At 47.8% G+C, this 27870-nt stretch overlaps 2 protein-coding genes across 3 annotated transcripts in view; one reads left to right on the top strand and one right to left on the bottom strand.

Annotated features, from left to right (window-relative positions):
* CORO1A (coronin 1A) overlaps window positions 1–27870 on the bottom strand; it is a 79250-nt gene that overhangs the window by 5262 nt on the left and 46118 nt on the right. Inside the window, exons 1-6 of one of the 2 annotated variants that reach the window (XM_081885347.1) lie at window positions 11023–11175; window positions 9635–9837; window positions 4607–4729; window positions 2743–2872; window positions 2434–2618; window positions 993–1112 (exon numbers count right to left, since the gene is read on the bottom strand). In XM_081885347.1, coding sequence (XP_081741473.1) covers window positions 993–1112; window positions 2434–2618; window positions 2743–2872; window positions 4607–4729; window positions 9635–9832 — 756 coding nt within the window. In that variant the 5' untranslated portion in view covers window positions 9833–9837; window positions 11023–11175. Of the gene's footprint in view, window positions 1–992; window positions 1113–2433; window positions 2619–2742; window positions 2873–4606; window positions 4730–9634; window positions 9838–11022; window positions 11176–27870 lie in introns of those variants that run through there. The other variant, XM_081885348.1, reaches the window with a different exon arrangement.
* On the top strand, window positions 16717–25884 carry MAPK3 (mitogen-activated protein kinase 3). The gene is made up of 9 exons (XM_081885352.1): window positions 16717–16984; window positions 18713–18895; window positions 19520–19709; window positions 19859–19975; window positions 20373–20487; window positions 20680–20811; window positions 23081–23190; window positions 23368–23506; window positions 24125–25884. The coding sequence occupies exons 1-8, from the start codon at window positions 16821–16823 to the stop codon at window positions 23485–23487; spliced, it is 1131 nt and encodes a 376-aa protein (XP_081741478.1). The 5' UTR covers window positions 16717–16820; the 3' UTR covers window positions 23488–23506; window positions 24125–25884.

Below are 27870 nucleotides of genomic sequence, written 5' to 3'. Positions count from 1 at the left end.
TAAATGTTTTAAATTGCATAATAATATGGATAAAAGTGAATATGATAAGAAAGAAAGATGTTAATTGACTAAGTTAATTTCATTGGAAATTAGTATTGGAAAACTGCTACAATGAGTCATATGGAAACTCAGCTAGAGGGATTTGAGGAAGTTCATCTAACAATGGTAACAAAAATGGGGTTATAATAGTTAGGATTAATGTTTGTATGTTTTTTATATTGTATTTTTTTTCTTTTTTGTTGTTTATTTTTGTTATAAATTTGGAAAATCAATTAAAAAAATTGAAAGAAAGAAAGAAAAGAGAATAAGCAGTCATGGTGAGTTCCAGCACCTCTTTTTCCAGAAAAATAGCACTGAAGAGACTGAACTCTGAATTAGGAGACCACATCTCCAGCAGAAGGAGGCGATTTTAGGTGAGCAGCCTCAGTACCAACATTCAGTCTGTAATGTGGGCATAACAGCTGGTCTGTTTTACAGAGATTTTTGTCAGAACCGCTGACAAAATGAAGGGGAACCACATGCTTTATGAGCAAACAAAAGTGCAAAATAAATGCTACATTATTCAAAAATCTTGTTGAAAAGAAAGTTAATGAGCAATAACTAGAGTACCTGTGATAACACACGCAATTCCCCCAATCGTGTGTGTGTGTGTGTGTATCTGAGTGCTAATTTGTCACTGCATCTGTGGGGACTGACATCAACAAAAGCTTAAAGGCTGTTAGTGGCCTTAAGGTGCCACAAGACACCTCGTCATTTTCACTGCAACAAACCAACATGCCTACTACTCTTTTGGAATCTGAAATGTGTACTACTTGTCTTTCAGAAGGTTTTCTTTGTTTAATTATGTAGAGGAGGAGGGCACAGGTGCCCCAACAATATATCTTTTATTAGCAAGCCTCCCTTGAAGTAGGGGTGGGTTTCCCCTTCTCAATTACGGCAACGAAAGGTACATATCCTGACAATCAGAGAGGACAACCCTCCTTTCTTCTCACCAGGTCCCACAGCGCCACTTGACGCTCACTCATGCGGCTGAAGCCCGTTGTGAAGAGCTTTCCATCGTTCACAGTAATCGCCCGGACAGGACGTGAGCCCTCGTGGGGGCGGGGCAGCTCCTGTGGTGGGAAGAAGAGGCAGGAGGAAGCATCAGATACAGCCCAAACTTTAGCCACACCTGTTCCAGGTAGGCTCCGCCCACATCTATAAAGCGCCACTCGCTAGGGAGACAGGTTCCATTTAGTCCCCACCATGCCTGATGGGTGTCCCTTGCTCACAGATTCAGGACTCTCCAGTTAAATGGGTTGGCACCAGATACCCGATGAAGCGTCTCTCCCTGTTTAATCAATTTATGGCCATGGAAGATGTTGCAACAGCCGCAATCTGAGATTGTTTCTTTTTTTCCTTAAAGCAGGAGGCAGTCATGGGTGATGTTTCTATAGGTGGCCAATAAGCTTTGACAAAGGGGAGCCTTCGACAAGATGTTGCCACTGGCTTCTAGACCCGCCATCCCATCCCGGGTTGTGGCCGGTCAGCATTCTGTGCCCACTGAGCATGCTCAGTCCTAATTACACTACCTGGGACAGGGGAGTCTTTCGGATATATTTCCGTAAAGGTGGGTTTTTTTGTACTTCTGCAAACATCCACCCCCCCCCATTACTGCAAGCTCCCTCTTATGCATGGGTGGTGCTGTTGGAGTGGCACTGGAAAATCAAGATCACTGTAAGTATTATATATGATATTGCAGGGGGTTAGACTAGTATTGATTTACCGTATTGGCCTGAATATAAGCCTCACTTTTCCCCCAAATTCTAACCATGAAAAGTTAAAGTGCAGCTTAAATTCACGACCTTTTACAATATCTCTGCTGAAACAGACATACGGTAAAACGGAATGGGTGTGAGTGCCTGCGGAATTTTAAGGGAGCGGCTTATATTTGGGCCAATACAGTATTATTATTTAGCTTGTATCGACTGTATTTCTTATCACTTCTTTTCGGAAAATTCAATAAAAAGCTATTAATAACAACAACAACAAAACGTATTCTGTGTCGGAGTTAAGAACGAAGCCTGCATATAAGCCAGGCTTCCTCACACTGGTCCCTCCAGATGTTTTGAGACTACAACTCCCATCATCCCTGACCACCGGTCCTGCTAGCTAGGATCATGGGAGTTGCAGGCCAAAAACATCTGGAGGGCCGAGTGTGAGGAAGCCTGATATAAGCTGTGGGACCTCTGACTCCCAGATCAATCAACAGGGGGCAGCTAACTTCATCTGGCCCTGCCTTGTGGGATTCTGCTGTTGGCAGATCAAATTCTGGGATGGAGGGACCCTTAGCTTGGCTTAGCGAATTATTCACTTGGTCTTGTATACTGATCTAGATTTGCCCCTCCTGCTGCCACAGGACACAGACTTCCCCAGCTTGCAGCTCCTACTTACGTTGGCAACGGCGCCTCCCGCTCGAGGGTCAAACACCCGAACGCGTTTGTCCCGGCAGGCCGTGCACAGCACCGACCCGTCCTGGTTCCAGGCCGCGCTGTAGATGGCGTCTGGGTGCATCTCGTCCATGGAGAGGGCCGCCTGCCCCACCCCCACGTCCCAGACCGTCACTGCATTGTCACAGCCTGCAAAAGACAGCAAGGCCGTCGATAACAAAGGACCAGCAATGGAAGGGAGAGAAGGTTGCGCGCCAGCCAGATTGCGAGTGCGGCGCCTCCGTGAGCCCGCCGCGCACCTGCCGCTCGTTACCTGCGCTCAGCAGGAGGTTCTGCGCTGTCGGGTGCCACGTGACAATCCCCACCCGCTTGGAGTGGCCTTCGAGGGTCACCAGAGGATCGCTCAAGGACCTCACGAGGCCGGCTTCAGGCACTGCCCAGACCTGAAAGCAAGGCACCAAAGAGAATGGAGGACATCGGGAGCAAGAGGCAGCCCGCTTCCTCGCTCCCAGCCATGCCTAGCCCATACCTGTATCCCCTCCACGTTTGCCCATCTGCAGGGGCAGCCAGACCCATAAGCAAACCAGGAAATGGCCTGTTGAGGGCTATATGTTTGCCAGTGTGTGTGTTCTGGGTGAGAAACCCCCCCTGGGTGTCGGAGAAGCTTTTAAGGCACACTCCTGCCATTACCTGCGAGGTTCTGCAGGGCGCTACTCAGATTGCTATTTATTTGGGCTTGCGGGGGCTGGGAATAAATCCTAATAAGGGGGGGCAGCCCTTCTCACCTACCAGATGAATTCTTTTCTAGCTGACCTTTGGGCTACGTTTGGGTTGTTTTCAACTTCCACTCGAGGAACAGCCGCTGAAATCAATGGATCTAACTTGGTGATGGCCATTAACGGATCCATTCATTTCAATGGGTCTACTATGAGTAAAAGTTAGTTGAAGACAACCCTTTATCTCCCCCTTGAAGATCCGCCCCCTTGACTTTTGGAACCCTTTCATGGGTAGTTGGCTATAAAGTAAAGGACCCCTGGACGGTTAAGTCCAGTCAAGGGCGACTATGGGGCTGTGACGCTCATCTCGCTTCAGGCTGAGGGAGCCGACGTCTGTCCACGGCCAGCTTTCTGGGTCATGTGGCCAGCATGACTAAACCGCTTCTGACGCAACAGGACACCGTGACGGAAACCAGAGTGCATGGAAATGCCATTTAGCTTCCCTCCGGAGTGGTACCTATTTATCTACTTGCACTTTGATATGCTTTTGAACTGCTAGGTTGGCAGGAGCTGGGACTGAGCAACGGGAGCTCTCCCCGTTGCGGGGATTTGAACTGCCAACCTTCTGATCGGCCAGCCCAAGAGGCTCACTGGTTTAGACCACAGCGCCACCTGTGTCCATGTAGTCAGCTATAGTGTGGTGCTGGTAATGCCCAGGTTGCAGGCTAAATCCCTGTAAGGTACAGCTACGTCTTCCTGCGTTTCAGGGGGCAGAAAATATGATCCTCAAGGTCCCTTCTGTGATTCTATCATTCTATGTGTTCCACCCTATCCCCTTTGTATCTGCCTGCCATCCCCTGCCTTTTCTCCCCAGCTTCCTGAGCGGAGGTAAGGGGTGGAGTGACAAAAGATAAAGGGTAAAGGGACCCCCGACAGTTAAGTCCAGTTGCGAACGACTCTGGGGTTGCGGCGCTCATCTTGCTTTACAGGCCAAGGGAGCCGGCGTTTGTCTGCTCTGCAGCCATTTTTTCTGGGTCATGTGGCCAGCATGACTAAGCCACTTCTGGCGAAACCAGAGCAGGGCACAGAAACGGCGTTTACCATCCTGCTGGAGTGGAACCTATTAATCTACTTGCACTTCTTTGGTGTGCTTTGGAACTGCTAGGTTGGCAGGAGCTGGGACTGAGCAACGGGAGCTTACCCCGTCGCGGGGATTCGAACCGCCGACCTTTTGATCAGCATGCCCAAGGCTCGGTGGTTTAGGCCACAGCGCCACCTGCACAGGTTCCGTCAAGCACTGCCCACCAGCGCCCCTGTCTGGAAGCACCCTAAGCCCCTCCCCCAACATCTCCCTCTAAGCCCCACCCACTTGCCTCCGTCCACCCTGCTCTTGGCAAATGAGCCCTGCTCCTACCTTCTCCCGCCCCCATCCCTTTTCCCCGTCCAGCTGCTCCCACTCACCATAACGCTGCAGTCCTCAGATCCGCTGGCAATGATGTGGTCGTTGTGGGGGCACCACTCCACATCCAGCACGGGGGCTGTGTGACCCGAGACCACCGGGGCCGCCTTATCCAGGCGGCCAGTCTGCAAAAAGGAGGAGGGGAGAGAGGGCCAAGTGAGTTTGACTGGGTGAAAAGGCCAATACTTCATTTAAACCGCTTACTTATTGATAGCAGCTAGACTTGTGATAAGCCTGGCTTTGGGGGGGAACTTGAAAGGGGCACCCATATCTAATTGACTTAATAGAGTTTGGCAGCTGGCCCCAGTAGAGAAAGTGGCCGACAAAGAGATTGAGACATAAAGGACTCATTTACAACGGGATGGCCCTGTTCTTCTGATTGCATAAATAATAAAAACAACCCTGAACTTTTGCAGACATCCAGAATTTTTTTTGGGGGGGTTGTCCCAGGTCAGTAGTTCTCAAAGGGTGTGGCAGGACAGGATGGCAAATGTGGCAGGAAGATTCAAGGACAATCAAAGAAACATTTAAACAATTCGGTAATATAGTATATTCAGTAATATAGTATAGCCAGGGCCAGATTTAGGTTTGATGAGGCCCTAAGCTACTGAAGGTAATGGGGCCCTTTATATGTCCAGCTGTCCTTTGTCAACAACAAATTGTCACTGTTTTTTGTGTTGAATATATGCTGTATGGTAATTTGTGGACCTAATAGGTATCTAATGCCATTTTGGAAATGTACATCCAGTGTTTCTTTCTTTACATTTTTGGGGGACCCCCAAGAGAGTGGGGTCCTAAGCTATGGCTTGTTTAGCTTATACGTAAATCCGGCACTAAGTATAGCATCAAAATGATTTTTTTGGAATATACAACCAGAAACAGTATCAACTTTGGTGCTGCTAATACAGCCGTTTGACTTCACCCTGAGAGGCACACTCCATTGTTTCTCGAGAAAGACAGATGCCAACAACAGCTAGGAATTTTTTCATTTTGTTTTCCAATGTATTTCTCACTAATAAAAATTTCATTGTGACACTGAAAGTGTGGCCCAGAGAAAAGAAGTTGGAGAACCAATTAATTCACAAAAGACAGTTAAAATCCCACAAATGAATGGTGCTTATTTCCAGTGCCTCTCAATGAAACTAAAGCACTGTTTCCCCCTCTGGTTATGGGCCTGCAATAAACCACATTAAACAAACTACCTGGCAGGTACTAGCCTAACTCCATCCCTGTTGTAGACATGTAGGGGATTCCACAAAACATGCAAAGGTTTGGAAATCCAGAAGCAGCTCGCCCCAACACAAGCATCTAGAATGGCAAGGAAGAAGTAGGAGTCCTACTCCAAAGTTCCCCCAGTGCTGACTTGCCAGCGTAGTTCCCCCTTCTTCCTGGCAGGTCTTGGCTGCCTTCCCTGACATTACAGCAGGCAGAAATTATTCTCAACTGCTTTCCAGTGTTGGCAGATGGCACAGGTTCAAGTTTCAAGCAGAGTTGGGGAGGCATTCCAGGTAAGGCCCCAACTCTGCTGTAAACCCTGCGGCCCTCTTGACAACTCAGGACTACAATTCCCATCATCCCTGGCAACTTGCCATGCTGACTGGGACTGATGGGAGTTGGAGTTCAATAACACCTGGGGCAGGACCTAGGTTCCCTAACCCCTGCTTGTAGAGATGAAGCATATTACATTATGAAGATTAAGCATATGACTTTTCTGCCACGATGCAGTGCTCGCTCTAGAATTCTGAGGGGTGAAATTTGGCCGCTGCCCAATCCCTTGCCCTCTCCTTGCAGGACAAAAGGCACACCTGTTCCTCAGAACCGGCCTTCACAAGCTGGCGAATTCCAGACATTTTGACTACAATTCTCATCAGTCCCAGCTGTGGAACAAACAGGCAAGACAAGTGGAACGTGCAACTGGATCTCCTCACTCTTGGAGGGGGGCAGATGAGGGCCAGGGGGGGTCTGGGGGTCCACAGCAGTGGCGACCCCTGACACTGGCCCCACCCTGAAATATTATTCGCAGGAGTGCAATCCCTTTTCAAAAAGCTTAGGAGCCGACAAGATTGCTTCTCTTAAAACCTATCTTCATTTAAAGTTTTAAGGCTTTTATCTTCGGGGTTTGTTTTTTAATGGTGATAGTTTGCTGCATATTTGCTTTTAAATGGTTTGTGGGTTTTAGCTGCGTTTCATGTACAATTTCGTCTGCACACTGCTTGGAGAGCTCTTTGATCAAGCACTTTATAAATCTTCTGAAGAAATAACTTTTTGCCCCAGGAGCCAGCTAAGAGAAGAGGCGATGGCAGCAGGCCAAGTGCCGGTTGTCAGGCCCTGTCCTAAGTGCCAGTGGCTAACTGGGTGGCTGGATTTTTGCAACCCTCCTTGCCAAGTTCTCCTTTCTACTTCTTTGCCACCCACCCCGCTTCAATACTTCCCTTCCTTCTTCAGCTCCTTTGCGCAAAAACAGAGAGACATTTGCCACCAATTCTCCTCCCCCCAAAACCACACAGCTCCACTTCCAGCCTGAAAGAACTGCAGAGTTGTCAACGTTTCAACCAGCCTCTGCTCCTGTGCCTTGGATGAAAGGTTGATCTGCAGATATCACTGACACTGTCGGCTATTTTTATCTATTCAATTTAGGCACTGCTTCTTAGCAAGCTGAATCACAGCAGCAAGTGATCACGTTTATCTCCATGCTGTGAAAACCTCCGCTTCCTGGCACCAGCCTGCTATGAAATGCACAACAACAGGCCTGGCTGCCTTTAGGTGGTCCCGTACCCCCCAATCTTTGTCTTTTAACCTATTTTCTACTCTCTTTTTTCATTATTTCGTTCGTCAGATTTCTTCTCTTCCCCCCCTTTATGTTTTTAGATAAAAGTTTTAGTTTGGTTTTTAAAAGGGGGGGTATTAAATTTTGTATTTTTCTCTATAAACCTTCATAAAATTTATTTTTTAAAAAAGGATCTTACAACCCGAGGCTATCCTTTCAAAGGTCTGTGACCCACAGTTTGGGGAATACAGTGGTACCTCGGGTTAACTACTTAATTCGTTCCAGAGGTCTGTTCTTAACCTGAAACAGTTCTTAACCTGAAGCACCACTTTAGCTAATGGGGCCTCCTGCTGCCGCCGTGCTGCCAGAGCACGATTTCTGTTCTCATCCTGAAGCAAAGTTCTTAAGTTGAAGCACTATTTCTGGGTTAGCGGAGTCTGTAACCTGAAGCGTATGTAACCCGAGGTACCACTGTACCAAGATTTGACCACAGTGCTGCTTCGTGCCCATTGGGCTTAGCAGGGCAGACAGCAGGGGAGCTGACAGTAGGTGGCGCCAGAGCCAATGGCACGCAGTTCCGCCCCAGCTTGGCTGTCAATAAGACTGCAGACAAGTGGTGATTGGCTGAGGGCAAACTGAGAATTTGGTGAAGCTGTGCCCCATTCACTCTAATGGACCAGCCTCTGTTGTTTGACCAGCCTTATCCGGCTTAAATTAGCCACCCACACTTGGACTCGTGCCACATGTCCTAATGGCTGCTCTAGATTGCCACTCCAGCCTTCTGCACACTGTAAATGCCAGCTCTGCGATCTGTCTCCCTCCCTATCACTTCTTCTGGGACCGAGTTTCTTCTGCTTGGGACCACCAGGAGATTTGCTTGTCCCATCCACCCAATAAATGGGCTGGAACCGCAACCTGGGTGGGAGTCCAGCAACCAAGTAAGGAACAATGGGCCAACGTCAAGGGCCATTTGCCCTGCTGGAAAGGGGATCAGCCTCACTGGGATCAGCAACGCTCTCTCGCACTTCCCCTCCTCCCCTCTCTCCCATTTTGTCGCTCTCAGGAGTGTGAATCCGCTCCTCGTTCCCATATCACGCTGGAGTCATGAGACACTTGTGTCCTAGGGGCAAACACAAGATCATCACAGATGAAAGTGTGGAGGGGCAAGGAGGCCCAGCCTCGGCTTTGAGCCTCAACTTAGTGGCCAAATAAAAAATGAAGAAGCATTTTTTTGTGGGGGGGAGGGTCCTTGAGTGTGTTGTGACCAGACTGAACCACTCAAACCCACACACGCTGAGAAGTACAGTGGTGCCTCGGGTTAAGTACTTAATTCGTTCTGGAGGTCCATTCTTAACCTGAAACTGTTCTTAACCTGAAGCACCACTTTAGCTAATGGGGCCTCCTGCTGCCGCCGCACCTCCAGAGCACGATTTCTGTTCTCATCCTGAAGCAAAGTTCTTAACCCAAGGTACTATTTCTGGGTTAGCAGAGTCTGTAACCTGAAGCGTATGTAACCTGAAGCGTATGTAACCCAAGGTACCACTGTACAGGTGCATTGTCAGAAGCATTAACCTACCAAGAGCTCAAATGTGACAAAAGGATAGAAAATGCCCCAACCAAACAGGAGGGGAAGAGAGTCACTTGTAAACTATGCGGTTTGGGAATCAGACAAAAGCCAGACATCTAACAATGGCAATTGGTTTCACTGGAAGCACTGGAAAGGATGTGAGGCCTCGAGAAAGGCTGAATCCATCGCTTATTGGCTTCCATTTCTTCTGGGGAATGGTGCAGAGGGGTTTTTGGGGTGGCAGTAAAGGGCAGCGAGTTAGGGGGAGCATGGAACTGGGGCACAGGCAGAGACAGGGCAGGCCGAGAGAGCTTCATTAGTTACCAAGCGCTCTCCCGATTTCCTTCCCCTCTCTGCCTGCCCCAAACCCACTTCCTCTTTCTTAAGGCCCCATTTCCGCAGCAGGTTCAAACTTCAGGCCATTTAAGGCAAAATAAAAAACCTGTTGAAAGAGATCTGTCGTTTCGGCAGTTTCACAAGTTCCCCGTCCCTCCTCCGCTGTGCCATCTTCAGAGCGCCACCCCGGAAAGACGGGGGGGGGGGGGAGAGACCTCAGAGTTAATATTCATGCATGTAGCTGTCAGTTGGGGGTGGCTGGGCTGAAAGGGGTTGAATTTTGGTGGGAGATGAGGGCTGAGGTCCATGGGGGTTGGGAGATTCTAGAAAGACCATCTTTCCAGAAAGTGGCTCACATACCTTGGACAATGGCAAGACCAGGAAAGCTCCTCCACCACTAGCTTCCACAACGATGGCCAAGAATTTGGGGTTGACGGAGCAAAAATTCCCATCCCAGGTCATCTGGGACACACGGATGTCATCGTAACACTGGTCAGCCTTGACCGGTTGTCCGTAGACATGGCGGAACTTACTGGACCTCACAACTTTACGGCTCATGGTTCCTGCAAAAACGAAAAAAGAGTTTCACTTGCACATTGTTGGGGGGCATCAAATCACAATGGTCCCATGGTCAAATTCCTAGTCCTGTAAGCACTGGTGTCGCCAGACCCCTCAACCCAGTATTTATATCTCAGACCATATAGCAGCCTGGCAGCTAGGAAGTCTGATCTTAGCTGTGGCCCCAATGGTCTCAATCATGCCACCATTTCAAAGTCACACAGTCTGCAAGATAATTGAGGGTTGTGCATCCTAGCTCCTTGCCCTGGCAAGCTCCCCCAACCAGCAAAACCACACTTGAAGCCCCACAAACACTCCAACCAAAATAGCATTCAGATTCTGGGAAAGATTAGGAGTGGCAGGCAGTTCCACAAGCACCGTGCAGGCAGCCCTTTCTAGAGATGCCTGCATATTTCACATGAGAGGTATATGCAGCCCGATCCCACGCCTGTAAGAAATAAGCTCCTGATAAGTCCATATTTGCTCCCCCAATGAGCACGATTTGGCTTGAAAGGCGCCAAACTCTTTAGATTACCCAAGCAACAAAGCCAAGTCGCGTGTGGGAAAGGGAAGGCAATTTTGTTTGTACCCGGCACATTTACGCATTTGTCAGATCTGCATGCCATTCTTCTTCCAAGGATGATATATATGCGCTTATATTTTATCCTCACAACAGTCCTGTGAGGTGGCTTTGGCCGAGGATAAAAATGTGCCCACAGTCACCGAGTTCACTTCACCGGGGGTGGGAGCATTTGAAACCAGGACTATCTGACCTAAAACCAAACACTCCATCTATGACACCATGCCTGGGCGCAGGGGACAACAGACACATCACACGCCAAGGGTTGCTAGCCAATGTGACCTGGAAAGAAAATTCTAAATACAGCAAAATCCTGAGCACAGACTAAGCCACAAGAGATTTGTTTTTTAAAAAATGGTTGGTTTCGCATGCTTTAAAATGGGAATAGTAAATTTTGTGACCTGCCTCACAGGGTCCTGTGAATTAGGTATTAAAGGAGGAACATGCAACATGCAGCGTTTTGCACGTTGGAAAGTGCTTCAGGCATAAAATAATCAATACAAGAGCCCCCCCCCCCAGTGCTCTGCGAGCAAAAGCCCCCTCCCCAATTCACTGCCATCTCCCCCTCCCAACCGGAAGGTCCTTTCGCCCCCCAGCCCCAAACTCTCACCTGCAGCCTCTTTTGCAGATGCACCACACAATGAATTGGAGATGAAGCTGCTCAGAGCTTTTTAACAGAGCCATCGCCCTGGAACTGTCAGAGCGAGGAGGGCTGGTCTCTTAAAGGGCCAGCGCTCAGCGTGCGTCGAGCAGGGAGCTCAGAGGCTCTGCTTGTCATATCTCGCCCTACACACAAACAGACACACATACACAGAGCATCCATCTTCAGGTTTCTCTTTCCTTCTCCCCCATCTCCTTTCCTCTCCGTACATATTCTTCATCCTGAACGTTACAGGGAATTGCTGATACGTTTGTGCTAAACAGAGACACGCAAACGGTTTGCAAGGGATGCCTTGTTAAACCAACTATTTGGGAAGGTTGCAGGCTTCACAGGTCTCTTCGCTCCTGCATGAAGGAACAGTTCGCCACAGCCCGGCGGCTTTTTGGTAAAATGATAATCGGATAGCATGTTAGCTGTTACCTGCCTTATCTTTCTAAAAATTTGTGCACATACCTTTGTATACTTTGCTTCCTTGCTCACACCCATCCTTTAGTAATAAGGCTGCATCCAAGCCTTAGATTCCACAGTAGCCCAAAATGTAGGTGGTGGTACAGGAACAAAATTCAGCTCCTTAAAAAGCAATGCTTTCATTTTGAAATAAATCCTCAAATTTCTAAGCCTTGTGGCTCTGAAGGTATGTACTGTGAGTTTGTTGGCCAATTCCAGCAAACAGATCTATATCTACAACATTGTCCCCAAGTGTCACCCGCTGAGAGCCCACGGTTTTGCAAAAAAATAAAATACTAATGTTCTTTTATGGCTGGGGTGGTCCCCTGAATGGGCAATTCACCTAAATTCTTGGAAGACTGTAGCTGCAAATCCTACACACACTTAACTATTTTACACAGTGGGGCTTATTTCTGAGTAAATGTTAGCTGTTACCTGTTACGTGTGTGAGGCTATGTACACATCAGGGGCTTAAAATGCAGCGAGACCACACACGCACACTTACACACTTCCAAGAAAGGGGAAGAGGGGTATCTTAACCCAACAGACATGACCTCTTTGGTTTCCCCTGTGCGTGCAACCCCATATCCTCTTCACAAGGCTGTCAGCTTGTGTGCATGTGCAACAGTTCCCTCAAGTGTACACACCACAGCTTAACTGCGAAGTGAATGTGGCTTACGTTTTCAAATCAGATGGCAGCTGGTTTGAGAGAAAACGCACCAAACCAGAGTTTTTCTCAATAAACTACAGGATGCACATGAGTTCTAGCGAACGTCACATGTACTCAGCTTCAAACACTCATGGCGGGAGCAAACTGGAGACGGAGTAAACAGCAATGTGTACACAGCCTGAGAGAGAAACATCCATTTTTGCAGCTGGAATTAGGGGTGCATGGTTTTCTCACAGGGCGGTGGCTACCCGAGTTGCTTCCTGGATGAATCTGCTGCCTTGTGGAACGGCCTGATGTTTGCTTCCACAGATGCTTTACTAAAGCTACTTTCCCAAAATGCTTTGCTGGTTGGGGCTGATGGGAGTTGTAGTATGGACCCATCAGCCACATATACAGTGGCTTCAGGTTACAGATGCTTCAGGTTACAGACTCTGCTAACCCAGAAATATTACCTCGGGTTAAGAACTTTGCTTCAGGATGAGAACAGAAATCGTGCTCTGGCGGCGCGGCGGCAGCAGCAAGAGGCCCCATTAGCTAAAGTGGTGCTTCAGGTTAAGAACAGTTTCAGGCTAAGAATGAACCTCTAGAACAAATTACCGTATTTTTTGATCTATAAGACTCACTTTTTCCCTCCTAAAAAGTAAAAGGGGAAATGTGTGTGCGTCTTATGGAGCGAATGCAGGCTGCACAGCTATCCCAGAAGCCAGAACAGCAAGAGGGATTGCTGCTTTCACTGCACAGCGATTCCTCTTGCTGTTCTGGCTTCTGAGATTCAGAATATTTTTTTCTTGGTTTCCCCCTCCCAAAACTAGGTGCGTCTTGTGGTCTGGTGCGTCTTACAGAGCGAAAAATACGTAAGTTCTTAACCCGAGGTACCACTGTATATGAACCAAGTTATCATAGACAGTGCAAGTCTTCCCTCTTCAGGGCTCTTTCCTTCAAAGGAAACTCCGCTTGGTATCACTGCTGGAGGAAGAGGGTGCCGTGTAACAACAGCATTGATTTTGGGTGGGCGGCAACTGGGGGCAGCTTGAAAATTTGGAAGCCAGAGGAATTCCTGGACAATATTGCCAATGGTTAGGGGTATTCCAATCCTCAACATAGCTCCATGCCCACTCTAACTACAAGACATTGGATAAAGCATGCAAAATGTTGACAATTACTGCATAAAACTAAACTCATGCAAATCCAACCCATTTCACTTTTTTTCTTTCCTTTTTGGCACAGAATTGTAATTGCCTGGAGGCCAGGCTTTTATTTATTCAAGCACGGCCTCACTGATAGGCAGAGAAATGTTTTTTAGGCGTTCATTCCCGATGAGTCACCAGGTCAAGTCTGTTGCTGCAAGAAAGCCAGGAGCTCTGTGGCACCTCAGAGACTAATGCATTTATTGTGACGTGATCTTGCATCCTATCTAAGAGTGGAGTCCTCTTCAGCAGATGGCATCAGACAAAAGAGGGCTCTTGCCTACTGGACATCTGATGCTAGGATACATTTGTTTAAAATGCCAAGGCCTCTTTTCGTTTGGGGTTTTGTGGGGAGGGGACAGCTAGAGGATTGTGTGGGTGATGGTGGATCAGGGAACAGAGAAAGAAACTAAGCAGCCCTTTTAAATCTAGTGAAACTCTCTCTACTCATCCATTCCAGCTGCTTGTTTCAGACAAATCCTGAAATGTCTGTTTTGTCATTAATCTATATAAATTAAGAAGGAGAAGCATTTCTGTTTGTGATCAGCTGAGAGCACAGATTTCTCTACTGCTGTAGGTTTTAAGTTAGCAAATCAAAGCACACGAAAGTAGTGTTGTTCCCTACAGATGCTGTTGTGGGTAGATAGTGTGCTAATGCTTTTTCATACATTTGAATTTTATGTGGAAATCTCACTGACTACAACTGGCGCTTAGGCTGCAGTCCTATATGCACTTTACATGGGAGTAAGCCCCACTGAACACAACAGGGCTTATTTCTGAGTAGACACGTGTAGCTCTGCACATCGCATGGCCTTTTCACCCAACCTTCTATAATTTCTCGTATGTAAATAACCTGCCAGGATAACGCCACATCTTTATTATATATATTTTTGTTCTGTTCAAGAAGCTCAGGGAAGAATGGATGCCTTTCCCTCTGATTTCTGCAACAAGCAGGTGTGTGAGAGAGACTGCCTTAAAGTTTATGAGTACCAGTTGCTGCAAATCACAGGCAGGGAGGCCCTTGTTTCACATCAAGTTTGAAATTCTCCCACAGGCATCTAGTGGGCCACTGTGAGAACCAGAAGCTGGATTAGATGAGCCATTGACTAGATCCTACAGTGCTTTTTAAAAATTCACCCAATATACTTTGTGGTTAGCAGGATCTTTAACCTGCCCTGCCTAGCATTCTCAACACTACCCCGCCTAGTCTAGGAAAGCGTATACTACTACAATAAAGCTGAAATCTTAGTAAATGCCATTGAACTAAAGAGGACTGACTTCTGAGTAGACACATATAGGATTGCATACATTTTACTTGGAGCAGACTTACTGAAATTAATGAACCATGGCCATTCATTTCAATGGGTCAGCTCTGAGTAAGACTAACACTGGACGCAACTCTTAGCCTTTCAAGCAGGTATGGAGAATCTTTCCCAGACTGAGGGCCACATGGCAGTGGTGAGAAGGCAAAAGTGGTCACAGAAATGTATTTCTGTGTGGCAGGTCTGTTTCTACACACCCCTTTCTCCACCCAGGATCAAAGTGCAAAGATGGATTGCAGCCAGACAAAAATGTCTGAGTAGTGTACAATAGTTGGCCTGGTGAGGGGTGTGGTTGAGGAGGTGATATGGCATCTGAGGGCAGGGGTGCCAACTTGAATAAAATATTGTGGGGGCCCAGGAAAGCCCCACCCCAGATAATTGATCACACACCATCTGAATGGGAATGCTCATCCACTTTGTGGGGACCCACCCACTCAAATATTTCATTGTGGGGGCTGAAGCCCTCATCGCCCCTTGCAGTTAGCTCCTATGTCTGAGAGAATCCCAAGGGCCAGATTGGGAGGCCTCCACTTTAGACTGACAGAATACTTTTTGCGTCAGCTTTTTCCCCTCTTAACAAACATGTCCGTAAACAGGTGAATTTGTGCTTTGTAAGAAAAGGATGGCTAAATTTTCCAGCATCATAGTATCTCCTGATCTAAAACACAGGAGGCAGTAATTAGGAGCAATAAAAAACCCCAGCCATGTTCACAACGGAGATATTTAGAATTTCATAAGGGAGATAAAGCAAGACAATCAAGTGGCCATTTTATCCATCTCTGTGCTTTGTGATGGCCAGAATTTCCCAGGAGCTTCACATTTATGTTCCTTTCTCGCAAGAGACCAAAGCTCCCCCAAAGATCTGGAGCACCATAGAATCATAAGGGATCCTGAGTATCATCTAGTCCAACCCCCTGCAATGCAGGAATATGCAGCTGTCCCATAAGGGGATCAAACCTGCAACACTGGCGTTATCAGTGCCGCCACCCTTTAACCAGCTGACTTATCCAGGCATTCTCCATAAGTTTGCTTTTTCACCTTTTCCTTTCAAATATTTTGCCATTTGTACCATGTCTTTCAGTTTTACGTGCCTGAACGCATTTAACACTGATTGCTTTAACTCACTCTGGGGATTGCTCTTTTGGCTGAAAAGCAGGTTGTTGTTGTTTTAAAAAACAAATCAGGGGCAGCCTTTGATAATCTTTTGTTAATACGGTGCCCTGTGCGAGGTCAAGTGTCTGTCAGTAGAGCATGAGACTCTGAATCTCAGGGTCACTGGTTTGAGCTCCACGTTGGGCATAAGATTCCTGCACTGCAAGGGGTTGAACTAGATGACCCCATGGTTCCTTCCAACTATAATTCTCGGATTCTATAACCCCCAATAACGAAATCTAACAAAGTCCTGCTCTGACTATAGCTTGGGAACCCCTTTTTGCCCATAGGTATCTAGAGTCATTCTTAAACCCAAGTTGCTTTGTTTTTATTGTAAAGTTTCTTTGGAGCCCTTACGCCATAGGTAGTAAATAAAGGAAGGCAGAGCTCCTGCCACCGCACAGCTGCATAAATCCAACCGGTGTAGCTTTGCATCTCTCCATTCAGAATGGAGTGGACTATAAATCGAAATCCAAAAGAATACAAAGAAGCCCGCAAGTGTATGCAGTGTATATAGCCTCACTGGGGATTCGAACACGCGACTACAGGGAAAAGGGCGGGCCTTGAAACAAGAGCAAGCGCGTGGCGTCGGGAACTGGATTGGAGGCGAGCTGAGCCAAGAGGCGGGGCCCAATCAGAGCCAAAGGGCGTGGCCCAACGGGACTGAAGCTTGCGCGCGAGAGAGGGTGGAGCATCGCTTTGAGTGGAATGTTATGGGTGCGGCGCTTCCGGGTCGAGTTCTTGACGTCCCAATCCGAGCCAGGCGCGTTGTGGCCCGCAAAACGCTATGAGGCAGGCTGGGCGCATGCGCCCTGAGAGGAACCTCAAGCCGCAGCTTCTGCCGAGCGCATGGGCAGTGGCGGTCTCTCCGTTTCCTCGGCGAGCGCATGCGCGGTGCTGTCGGGCGGTGTCGGTTCCGGGTAAAGCAGCGATAGGAGCGGCTGCAGGAGATTCTCGATCAGGTCGGCCATGGCGGCAGCAGCGGCGACAGCAGCCCCAGGCGGGGCGGGGGTTGTGCCGGGACCGGGAGCGCCGAAGCTGGGAGTGGAGACGGTGAAAGGGCAAGTGTTCGACGTGGGGCCGCGCTACACGGACCTGCAGTACATCGGCGAGGGGGCTTACGGCATGGTCTGGTGAGTGAGCGCGAACCGCGCGGAATGGCCCTGTCCGGGCGCCGTACCCGCGCAAGGAGCCCGAGGCTTGGCTGGCTGACCCGCCGAAAGCGGCCGTCCCGGCCGCCGTAGCCTTTCCGACAGGCTTCCGCCATGTTGCTTCTTAGTTACTGAACCCCGACAGAGGCGCCTGCCGCGCTCTCGACGCTGCTCTCCCCGCCCCGACCCTATCCGCGTCGGCTCCCGTTGCTCCTCCGCTCCAAGGCTCTCCGCTGCCCGTTGCACGGCTCTCCTCTCGGCTGCAGCCTTTTTCTGCAGATGCTCTCCTCCCAAACTGCCCTGTGAACTAGGAACGAGCAGAAGCAGCACGCCCTAGCCCTGCCAAGTCATTGTTGTGCTCCGAGCCCCTCCCAGGGACTGGCCCTTGCCGGCCCGCTATCTCCTTGTGCCAATATTTGCCAGCTTCCTTGCTCATGCCTCCATTGTTCGGAGGCTGGCTGGTGCCTTCCTGCTGCTTTCGAAGGGCGCTTCTATGCATTTTAATACCAAAGTGGCAAGAAGCTTGGTGGTCACAGCCCTGGTGCCCCCTTATCACTGCAGCACTTTGGTGGAGAAGTTGCATCTGACAAACTTCTTCTTTGCACGGCTGTTGGCACCAGGGACAAGTCTTGCAAGTCGGAGGCTGGCTAACCTGCCTTCTTGCCAAACCTCTCATTGCCATGTAGTTAAGTAATGCGGGAATGCTTAATGTGATGTCAGCCCCACTTGGTGCTTGCACTTTTTACACCACTATTCCTGTAGGCTCCATAGTTTTGCCAGCCTTGTTAAATGCCATATTGAGACATAGTGTATGTTCTTTTCTAGACTTGTATTAACACTAGGCCTATAGTTTTTTTATATTAATAGTAGGCTATTTCAATCACTGAACTTTCAGAACTGCTGTATATGCCTCATTTGTGCCTCCAAAAGTTAACCCAGGCTAGGGTATTTGCAATATCCTATTGTATGAAACCTAGCCACCATATTACACCCAACAGTTTGGGTCTGGGACATAAGCTGCCAGTACCTGTAGCAGTCAAACTGTGTAACACCTTTTATTCTGAAGTATTCATTATCTCCTCGCTAAGCATCTGAACTTCTAGGCTTCTGTGCTTGCACTCCCTGTCTTGAGAGCTTTACAGTAGGTATAGGAAACATTTGGCGCTGCAGATGTTGCTGAACTACAATTCCCATCAGCCCCAGCAAGCATAGTCAGTGGCCAGGATGATAGCAGTTGTAGTTCAGCAACATCTGCGGGGCCAGAGCTTCCCTGTACCATGCCACCTAGTGTTGACTCTTTACGTCTCATTCTGCCAGCTCTTGCCAGCTGCCAGTACTTGTGCCAAGTGGTGATAATGGAGCCAAACAGTTGGGTTTTCTAAATAATTGTATCATGCAATTTGTATTGCTGTGCCTGCTATTTCCTCCTCTCTCCCTTATCTTTGTGTCCTTGTATTGATCCTATTGACTTAAGATCCAAAACCTTGGTGTACATTTGGGGCTTTCTGACTGGCTTGCATGGAAGCAATTCCCCTTGTCAGTTGCTCTTGTGGATCACCAGACTGTTTTCTTCCAATGGGGGAGAGAGAGGAGGGGGGGAAAGGCATTTGGCAATTTGGAGAAAGAATGTATGCAAGCTTTTATACTGAGGAAACAGTATAACCCAGAGGTTACCATCTGCATGTGTCTTTTGTCTTCCTTTCCCCACAGCTCTGCCTACGATCATGTCAACAAGATCCGGGCTGCCATAAAGAAGATCAGTCCCTTTGAGCACCAGACGTACTGCCAGCGCACACTGCGAGAGATCAAGATCCTTTTGCGCTTCAAGCATGAGAATGTCATCGGCATCAATGACATCCTGCGTGCACCTACCATCGACCAGATGCGTGATGTGTATCCTTGAAAACCACTGTTGTCCCTTCCAAGCCTGGAAGGGCACCTACATGAAAATATGTTTTGATGCCCAGAGGCTGTGGGAGTCACACTGTGATCTGCATAGAATCAAATGTGTGGCTCTGAGGCTTTGGCTAGCACACAGCATAATGATGTGCTGTGGAATTGCTGGGAAAAGATTGCGCCAGCATCTGCATTGGCTTCCTGTTGTCTTCTGAGCATGGCTCTGGGCGTTGTGCTTTTAATGGGTTAGGGCTAAAATGATCACTTAGATCAAGAATGCTCTTTCAGTACCATGCCTCTGAATAGGTTTACATCACAAGCATGTGAAGAGCCAGTGTTATTAGCTGCATCATTATCAGCGATACATTCTGCTTGGCAGTCATTGGAAGTGTTAGCAACACTCAGTATCTGGCTGGACTACACCTATGAAAATCTAACTCAGCCTGAGGGACAAATTGTGGGTGGCATCATGGGTGGCTCAGCACTTTGTGTGCACTTTATGGTTCCCCCTTCCCCTCCCAAGGTGCTCCTTTACGTACAGTACTACTATTAAAGTTGTTTTTCTTGACTGTTGCTCTTGCTCCCTCTTTCCTGGAGGGGGCACCATTTCTCCCTCTGCAGATATATAGTTCAGGATTTGATGGAAACTGATCTCTATAAGCTGCTGAAGACCCAGCAGCTCAGCAATGACCACATCTGCTACTTTCTCTACCAGATTCTCCGAGGGCTGAAATACATCCATTCTGCTAATGTGCTTCATCGGGACCTGAAGCCCAGCAACCTTCTCATCAACACCACGTGTGACCTGAAGGTGGCATTCAGCAACTTTTGCTAGACTTTTTCCTTCCCTCTCCAGCTGACACCAGCTTTCTCCCACCCCCACTCTGCATTTTGCAACCTTAGATTTCTGCTCATCCTGGGTTTGCTACTCATGCCCATCCCATCTCTCTCTCCTCACAGATCTGTGACTTTGGCCTGGCTCGGATTGCAGACCCAGACCATGACCACACAGGTTTCTTGACGGAGTACGTCGCTACTCGCTGGTATCGAGCCCCTGAAATCATGCTTAATTCCAAGGTAAGATAGTCGGAGTGAAGACAAGTTTTGCAAAGTTCAGTTGGAAGTCAGGTCTCTCAACTTCTTGGGGGCGGGGGATTAACATAGGCATGAAAGCAACATGAAGACATTTTCTTAATTTAATAACACTTAGCTCACACCCACCAGATGGGTCTTTATTTTTTCAGTAAATCTGAAAATCTGGGGAAAGAGAGATGTCTTCCTGAATCCTGTACTTTTGCTGGGGCCATAGTTTCAGGCTTTCAATGCCTCATAAAGAAAGGAACCTTAGTTTTCATCCTGCCAGATAGTCACTGTGCAAGGAGAAAGCAGCCTCTTTATGAACTGTGGGCTGGTTATGCATGGCAGGGAAGCCCAGAACCTGGTTCTCTTTCCATGTCTTTTACCCCCTTCTTAGGGCTACACCAAGTCTATTGACATATGGTCTGTGGGCTGTATCCTGGCTGAGATGCTGTCAAACCGACCCATTTTTCCTGGCAAGCACTACCTGGACCAGCTGAACCACATCCTGGGTAAGGGGAAAATATCAGGGAGTAAAACATTTGGTATTGGAGGGGAGAGGATTTTGGCACTCGCCATTGAATGGCCAACTCTGCCTCCTTCTTGGTCTCTTTTCAGTGCCCGAGGCCTTGCTTGTTACAGAACTTGAAAACTATTTTCCCTGTCCAATATACCCAACAAAGTTCTATCTGCCATCTCTACAGGTATTCTGGGTTCCCCGTCTCAAGACGACTTGAACTGCATCATCAACATGAAGGCTCGCAACTATCTCCAGTCGCTGCCCCAAAAGCCCAAGGTTCCCTGGGCCAAACTGTTCCCTAAGGCTGATCTCAAAGGTAAGGGAGGAAGAAGGCAAAGGGTGTTCAGCCACTTCTGTGTCCCAGCATGCATTGCTCATTGTTGTCCATTCTCACATTCCAGTGTTTTCCCAACTATTTGCCTAATTATACTTCCCAATATAACCTAAGCCAGAAGTCTTTAAACTCTTTTGTTTCATGCTCACCAGTGACTGCTGAAAGAGAAGGTTCCCATTAGCCTGTGCAGGTTGCAGTTTCCCCCTCACTGTTCAAATATAAATGTTGCTCAGCCACCTGCATTTCCACCCAATGTGACCAGGACTTTTGTGTCTCTCATCACTCTTGCCATGAAGGGGTATGAAAATTAGCATGTCCTGAAATTTCCTTTTGATGCAGCTATTAACAATATAAGAGCTGTGGTCTTGTTTCTAATTAATAACATAAACACACAGCCACACCCTAGACAAAGCAATGGGACAGGCTATACTTGAATCCCAAAGGAAAGTGGATTGTTGGGACTTCAAATAAAAAACACCACAGAGCAGCTTTATGCATACTTCTAGAGGAAAGCAGGCCAACTGAGAAGCATCTGATTTGAAATAACTCATTCCCTGATAGGGGATGTTCATAACATTCTGTGCCCTCAAAACTGAGGATAGGATAAAAGTTCTTAATTAGCATTCAGAGGTAATGCCAATCAAATTGTCAGCTACCAATAAAGGTGGACAAAACATAGTGTTGATGCTAATGTTAGACCCCTTGAAGCCAAGACAACTGAGATTGTTGCACTATGGTTATGCTCTGTGCAGCTTACAGTTCCCCAAACAAATTATAATTCATCCACAAAAAGATAAAACATTAAAGGTATTTGGAGCTGTTTATGGTGGTTCCTTCTGCTCTTTGGCAGTTGGGGGCTGGCTGATGGTAAATGTTGCAACTCAAAGAAGTTCCCTTGCCACGATCTGTCAAATTGTTGTAGCCCAATCCAGCGCATGTTTCACTTGGAAGCAACTCCCACTAAGTTCAGTGAGACTTCCTTCCTTTAAGTTGAAAAGCAAATAACTCGAGCCTTAAAACAGGCAGCAAACAATTTCTTCTAAAGAGCAAGAAAGCAGCCAGAGTGGCATTTGGATGTTCTTAGAATACAAAAGTGTGAAAAGACCGTTGGAAGGAGGACAGGTGATAGCTGAGAAGCTAAATGAATTGTCCCTGTTGAGGACATGTACAGTGTGTGAGAGCTCTCCTCTATGACAGTGTTTGGAATACAGAGCACTAAGGAGCTACGTTAAATCAAGATGATACACAGTCAAGATTTCTAGGAGCTAATTGATAAGTTTCAAATTGCAATTGGGGACAGATTGCATTTACCTTAGAGTCCTTAAAGACCTTAGATGTTAAAAGCCCAGCAACTTCACAAGTATGTGCAACTTGTCAGTGTAAGGCCAATTTTAAAGAAATGATTCGGGGGTGAATTGCAAATGCCACACCTGTAAGTCTTACTGTTACAGGTCAATTGGTAAAAGCATTATGAAAGCCAGTTATCAAGTGCATAAGAGAGATTCTGGGGTTATGGTGAGCAGCTCACTGAAAACATCAACTCAGTGTATCATTGCTGCGAAAAAAGGCACTCGGATTTCCCAGCCACTCAAATGTTGAATTAATTGGAAAGGGGTTGAGAATAACACTCTGGTGCCTCTCCTTAAACCTGTAGCAATGCCTGAGCTAGAGGAGTGTCGTTCTGGACCACGCCCAGGCCATGCAGGGTAGTGCAGACTGGGAGAAGGTACAGAAGTGAACAGCCAAGGTGGTCAAGTGTGGTGAAGCATCTTCTCTAGGAGGAAAGAGCAAAGCCTGTGAGGCTGGTGGCCGCCAGCACAGATCGCATTCAAAGGGAGTAGACGCATTTGCATGGCGCGATTGTGATGTCGGCAGCTGCCCATATTCACAACGGAGAAAAGGAGCGTCCACTTCGAAAACAAAGACACCTGTGAATAGGCACAAAATGGAGAGAGCTGTTGCTGCACAAGCAGGGCATGGAAGCATCTACCTGGCCGTCATTGGAAACGGGATGCTGGGCTAGCTGAGCCCTGGTCCTGATCCAGGAGGAATCTTGGTATGGGATGCTGTTGGTGATGCCAGCCACCCTTCATTGCTCTCTGCTGCCACCTGTGGCCAGATTCCAGCCCTGCAACTATTTGCTGGCACAATTTTTGTGTGTGTTTGTGTGCGCGTTTTCTTCCTGTTGCCATCTGCTGTCTGGCTGCTGATACTGCATCCTATTTCCCCCACCCTCCTTTCCCTTTTTCAGCTCTGGACCTGTTGGACAAAATGTTGACCTTTAACCCTAATAAGCGCATCACGGTGGAGGAGTCCCTTGCCCACCCTTACCTAGAGCAGTACTACGACCCCTCAGATGAGGTGCTGGACGCTTTGGTTCTTGGGGTTTGACTACCGTTCGAGGGGATTTGGGGAGCGCAAGGCGAGGAACGAGAAGGCGGGAGTACAGTGGGCTAGGATGGGCGGACTTGGGAAACGAAGGAGTTTGGGGACCAGGATTCCTAGATATTTACATCTCTCCCTTTGCTCCACGCTTAGCCGGTGGCTGAGGAGCCTTTCACCTTTGACATGGAGCTGGATGACCTGCCCAAAGAGAAGCTGAAAGAGCTGATATTTGAGGAGACGGCACGATTCCAGCCTGGCTACCAGGGACCCTGAGGGGCTGTTCGGACCACTGGTAAGTCAAACAGCACTGCGGGTCAAGAGGTTGTTTTAGTAAATCTGCCTGACCTTGGGAAGGCCAGCTGTGGGGCAGAAATACGTTGGCCCAAGTTACTCACATGATCGGTGTTGAACGCGGTGATTCTGAAGTGGCTTGTTCCCACCACCAGTTACTTTGCGATGATGAACTTGGGACATCCCCTTGGTGGAGATTTCACTTCCAGGTGCCTACAGTTCCGTGAATGGACTGGGGGTGTCCAACGGGGTGGAGCAGATCCTTGCTGCAAGCTGCTTAAGTTATGAAACGCACATGTGAAGGAACCTGGAGAGAGAGTTTTATCTGAACTTTGCATGTGTATGTAGCCAGAGAAGTTTTATGTTGCCTGATCATTGCCTGCAAATACTTACACATATATACCATCCAGTTGTGAGGCATTATCAAGACTTGTTAGGTAGACATTTTTGCTATTACAAATTTCAGCAATGTGTATGTTTGCTATGTGGATGATTTTGGGTTGTTTTTTTTTCCCCCGCTGCAGCTAAGCAATTTAAATGTTGCTGCATCGTGTGATTTGTAGACAGGACTCCTGAGTATTTGCGTCTGTAATTCTCATAGGATTTCTTTTTGTTCCAGGTCTCTGCTACACCAGGAGATGATTTGGGACTGTACCCAGCTCCCCTACTGGATTTTAGAGGGGAGCACAGGATTCAGGGGGTACCAATTTGGGGGTGCCCCTGTCGACTTGCTGTACAACTGCGCTTTGCTACGTGGCTGTGAACCCTGGTAACCCATCTCTGGACCCCCTTAATGTGATGTGTCAGGGTGAGACCCTGGTGCCCAGGTTGGGGAAGGGGAGGGGAGTACCCTCCCCTACAGGAGGGAAAGGAAATCGGTTTCCCCTGTCCTTTAACCCCTCCCTCAAAGAAATTGAAGGGAGCGGAGTGTCATCTCCTTTTTTTGGCATTTTATTGTCTTTGTTAACGAGTTAATAAACTAATGCTGATTTTTTAGCAGGGCCATTTTCTGATCCCTTGGGCATTATTAACAAAGGGAGTTGAACCTAAACCCTGGCTCCTGGACTCTCGCTCTTGTAATCCACAGAACCACATGACTGTTCCACAACTGGGAACAGAGCCCAAGGGTTCTGACTCTCCCCCCCGCCCCCCACTACACTCCTTGAGAACTCACAGGAGTCCTGGTTCCTCCCTGCGCAAATGGAGGGCATGTATGTGCTGGTTTTTTGTCTGCTGGTTAGTGCCATTTTTCAAACACCTTTCATGCACATCTCTAACCTTAAAACGTCACTGTGGGCAGCAGCTGTTGTGCAGCGCAAGATGAAGATCTTTACAAAGCTTGAAAGGTGTGCCTGTTCGGAAGAGGGGGGAAATGTCTCCCCCTTCTGCTTCTGTGGCTGTGCAGATGAAAAGGAAGGCTTTCAACTTCATTTGCTTCCTCTTTTAAGGCAAGGTTTGTGGTTGTCTGCCTCTCCCTCCCTCCCTCCTCCCCCTTTCCATTTCGCATCTTGATAAATTGGGCAGTCGGGGTACATGAACCCATTGACATCCCTCAAGAAACCAATTGGCCTCTGCAATGGCACTGCACTTTTGTCTTCTTGCTGCTACAAACTAACATGGCTGCCCTGTTAATTCCCCCCTCCCTCCACTTTCATCAATGATGTTCTTAAACAATGTGTGCAGAATTTTACCCTCCCCCCCCATTTGCCTTGGTCAGATCAAAGTCCAAAAATGATCAGGGGCCTGCAGCTATCAGCAAACATGAATTTTACAAGGGAGGGGAAAGGCTGGGAAGATGACGGACGATCACATCTTGTGTGTCCTGAGGGGACAACCCAGTTGCCCCGTACGTAACAACCAAACTCTCGAGGGGAGGAGGTATTTTGGATATGCGAGCACTAAACCAGGAACAAGCGGCTAGACTGTTGTCTGCTGAAAGTATTGGGACTGAAGCAACCTTGGTTGAAGGCAAAGCTTTGGGGAGGGAGCACTACTTTTTAGATGGACTAACTTCTGGATTTTAAGCCCTCCCATCTCTGTCTGTGCCATTTTGGGGAGGGGGGGTACCAGTTGGGATGAGCAAGAACTGCCAGAACCTTCGGGTTCCCAAAGACAGAAATTTTGCAAGCAGAAAAACGGGAATGTGGATTTTGTCTGTTTGTTTGTTTCCTTAGCTTATCTAGTTGAGTGAGGAGGAAGTCTCTGTTCGGACAGTGTTGCCTGTTTGTCCATCCACGATGGCATGCTAAATGGGCTTCCTCTTGGGGCGTGTAATACTATGAGGGAACTTGGATTGAAGGGAAATAATGCCTCCCTGTCCCCTCCTGCTTTGAATTGTATAAAAAGACCCTGAAATAAATCATTCCTTTATTCCTTCAATGCCTCATTTTGTCTTATTTTGGAGGGGGAAACATAGGTGCATGTATTTTTAACTGTCTGAGAACTTAAGTTGTTTTTCCCCCAGGAGGGTTTGGGGTGTCGAGAAAAAAAGAAGCTTCGGGCAGACATCTGCCCCTACTAAACATCAAGAATGAAGACTGGCCCAGAAGGAAGGCCTGGCTGCAGGACTAGTTTTTCACTTAAAAGTTTAGTCCACAATGAAGATTCAACAGGAACACTTGCATCTCCATTGTACAAGGGGTAGCAGCGCTGCCTTGAGTTCAGTATCTTAATAGACATGACTGTAACAGGAAGGAAGTGGCCTGTGGTGAGAGGGTGCAAAAGGAGCGCTAGGACAGGATATGCTGACAGCGGGGACGGCTGCACAACTGCAAAACCCTCACCTTTGCCTTCGCTGCTTCCAGTCTTGGCTCTTGCAGGCCGTAAACAAATCTCTGTGTTTCTTGAGTTTTACAACGGTGACCAAGGGGCATCGTAAAACTTGCCCATAAAAAAAACCCTAGGTATTTTCAGGATTACAAAAACACACTGGAAAGCAGTTCCATTATTTGATAGTCAGAATTCAAAGCTAAAAGAAGCTGCTTACAGCCTCCCATTCCAAGTGCTGCCCTGGAAGTCGCTGCCTTGCAGCCTGTATTGCAGGACAACCCTTGGTGTACCTTCTAAGTCTACAGTGCTATGATTCTGTGCTGGCATGAGGTATCCTCCTTACCTGACTTAGATTGCAACTCACTCGATGATTTTTGTCATGGGATAACGGGTAGTTAGCATCGTTCCAAGCCACAAGGGGGAAGGAGGCAGCTGGAGCTGGTGCTTTTCCTTGTCTGCTTGCTGTGATGGGTTGCTGTTGTCCCAAGTGGAGATGGCAGCACATCAAGCCTGCACACGTTGGAGTTGGCAAGTGGCACCAACTTGTCTGCCCCAGAGTTGCTGTCTTCTGAGGTCTAAAGGACAGCGGGCTTGTGGCAGGAGAGGGGGTGGGTTCAGGAATGAGACAATCCCTGTCCCATTCAGAAGTTATTGAATATTGCCAAAATTTACATTTTTGAGAGCCAGCTCTTTCAATCTAAATTTTCTTTCCTGTCCCTCATATTTGTTGAATAGTAGCAGCCTCCATTAAGGTATTTTAAAAAATAGGATCGTTTAAAAACTTGAGAAAGAAGAGAATGTTAAACTGAGCACATGGCCTCTTCTGTGGAATAAAATATTAATGTGTACAAGGCTCTTGCAATAAGCTATTCAAACACAGCTGAAGTACTATTCTCTGGGCAACCGGGGGGGGGGGGGGAGCTTCCCTTGTTGACCCCAACTTAACTAACAAATAAAACACACATTTTAAAGCGTAGTGGCAATAAGTCACCCCAGTAACCATATTAAAAGCAGCAGGCAATTAACATGGCCAATGGAACACACATTCGTGGAGCAAAGGGAGTGATTTGATAGGGTTTCAGATTAGGATCTTTCCAACCCCACCTAGAAATTTCAGGCTCTGAGCTGGGACCCTCTGAGTAAAAAGCATTTGCCCTATTACTAAGCTATGGCCTGAACAAAGTTTTAAATGGGTTTCCAAAAGCAGATGATGGGCTACCCAAATTTATTGTGGCAAGATGTTCCATAGTGTGGGTGCCATGACAGAAGGCCCTGTTCCATCTGAGGGTTGACTGGGAGTTGGTGTCCTACACAAGAGGCCGCCTCCTTGTGAGATCTGTAACGTGTGCGCTTGTTGATACACGACTGAACCTTGCAAGGCTGGATCTCCCATGCTGCAACGACCAATATGCCAGTGGCCCCAAAACCAAGCGGAGTTTTTTGTCTGTGAGTTGGTGGGGGAAATACATTCCCTTGCAATCTGCATGACAGGCTGGAGGTGGAAGAAGCACAGAGGCTTATACCACATCATCTTGGCACTCGGCAGAGTTCTTCCACTGCCACTGAAGCACCCACGAAGGAACATATTTTGATTAT

This window comes from Podarcis melisellensis (genome assembly GCF_964234715.1).
Source record: "Podarcis melisellensis genome assembly, chromosome: 13".
Taxonomy (NCBI): domain Eukaryota; kingdom Metazoa; phylum Chordata; class Lepidosauria; order Squamata; family Lacertidae; genus Podarcis; species Podarcis melisellensis.
This window is presented reverse-complemented; position numbering and strand designations above follow the sequence as displayed.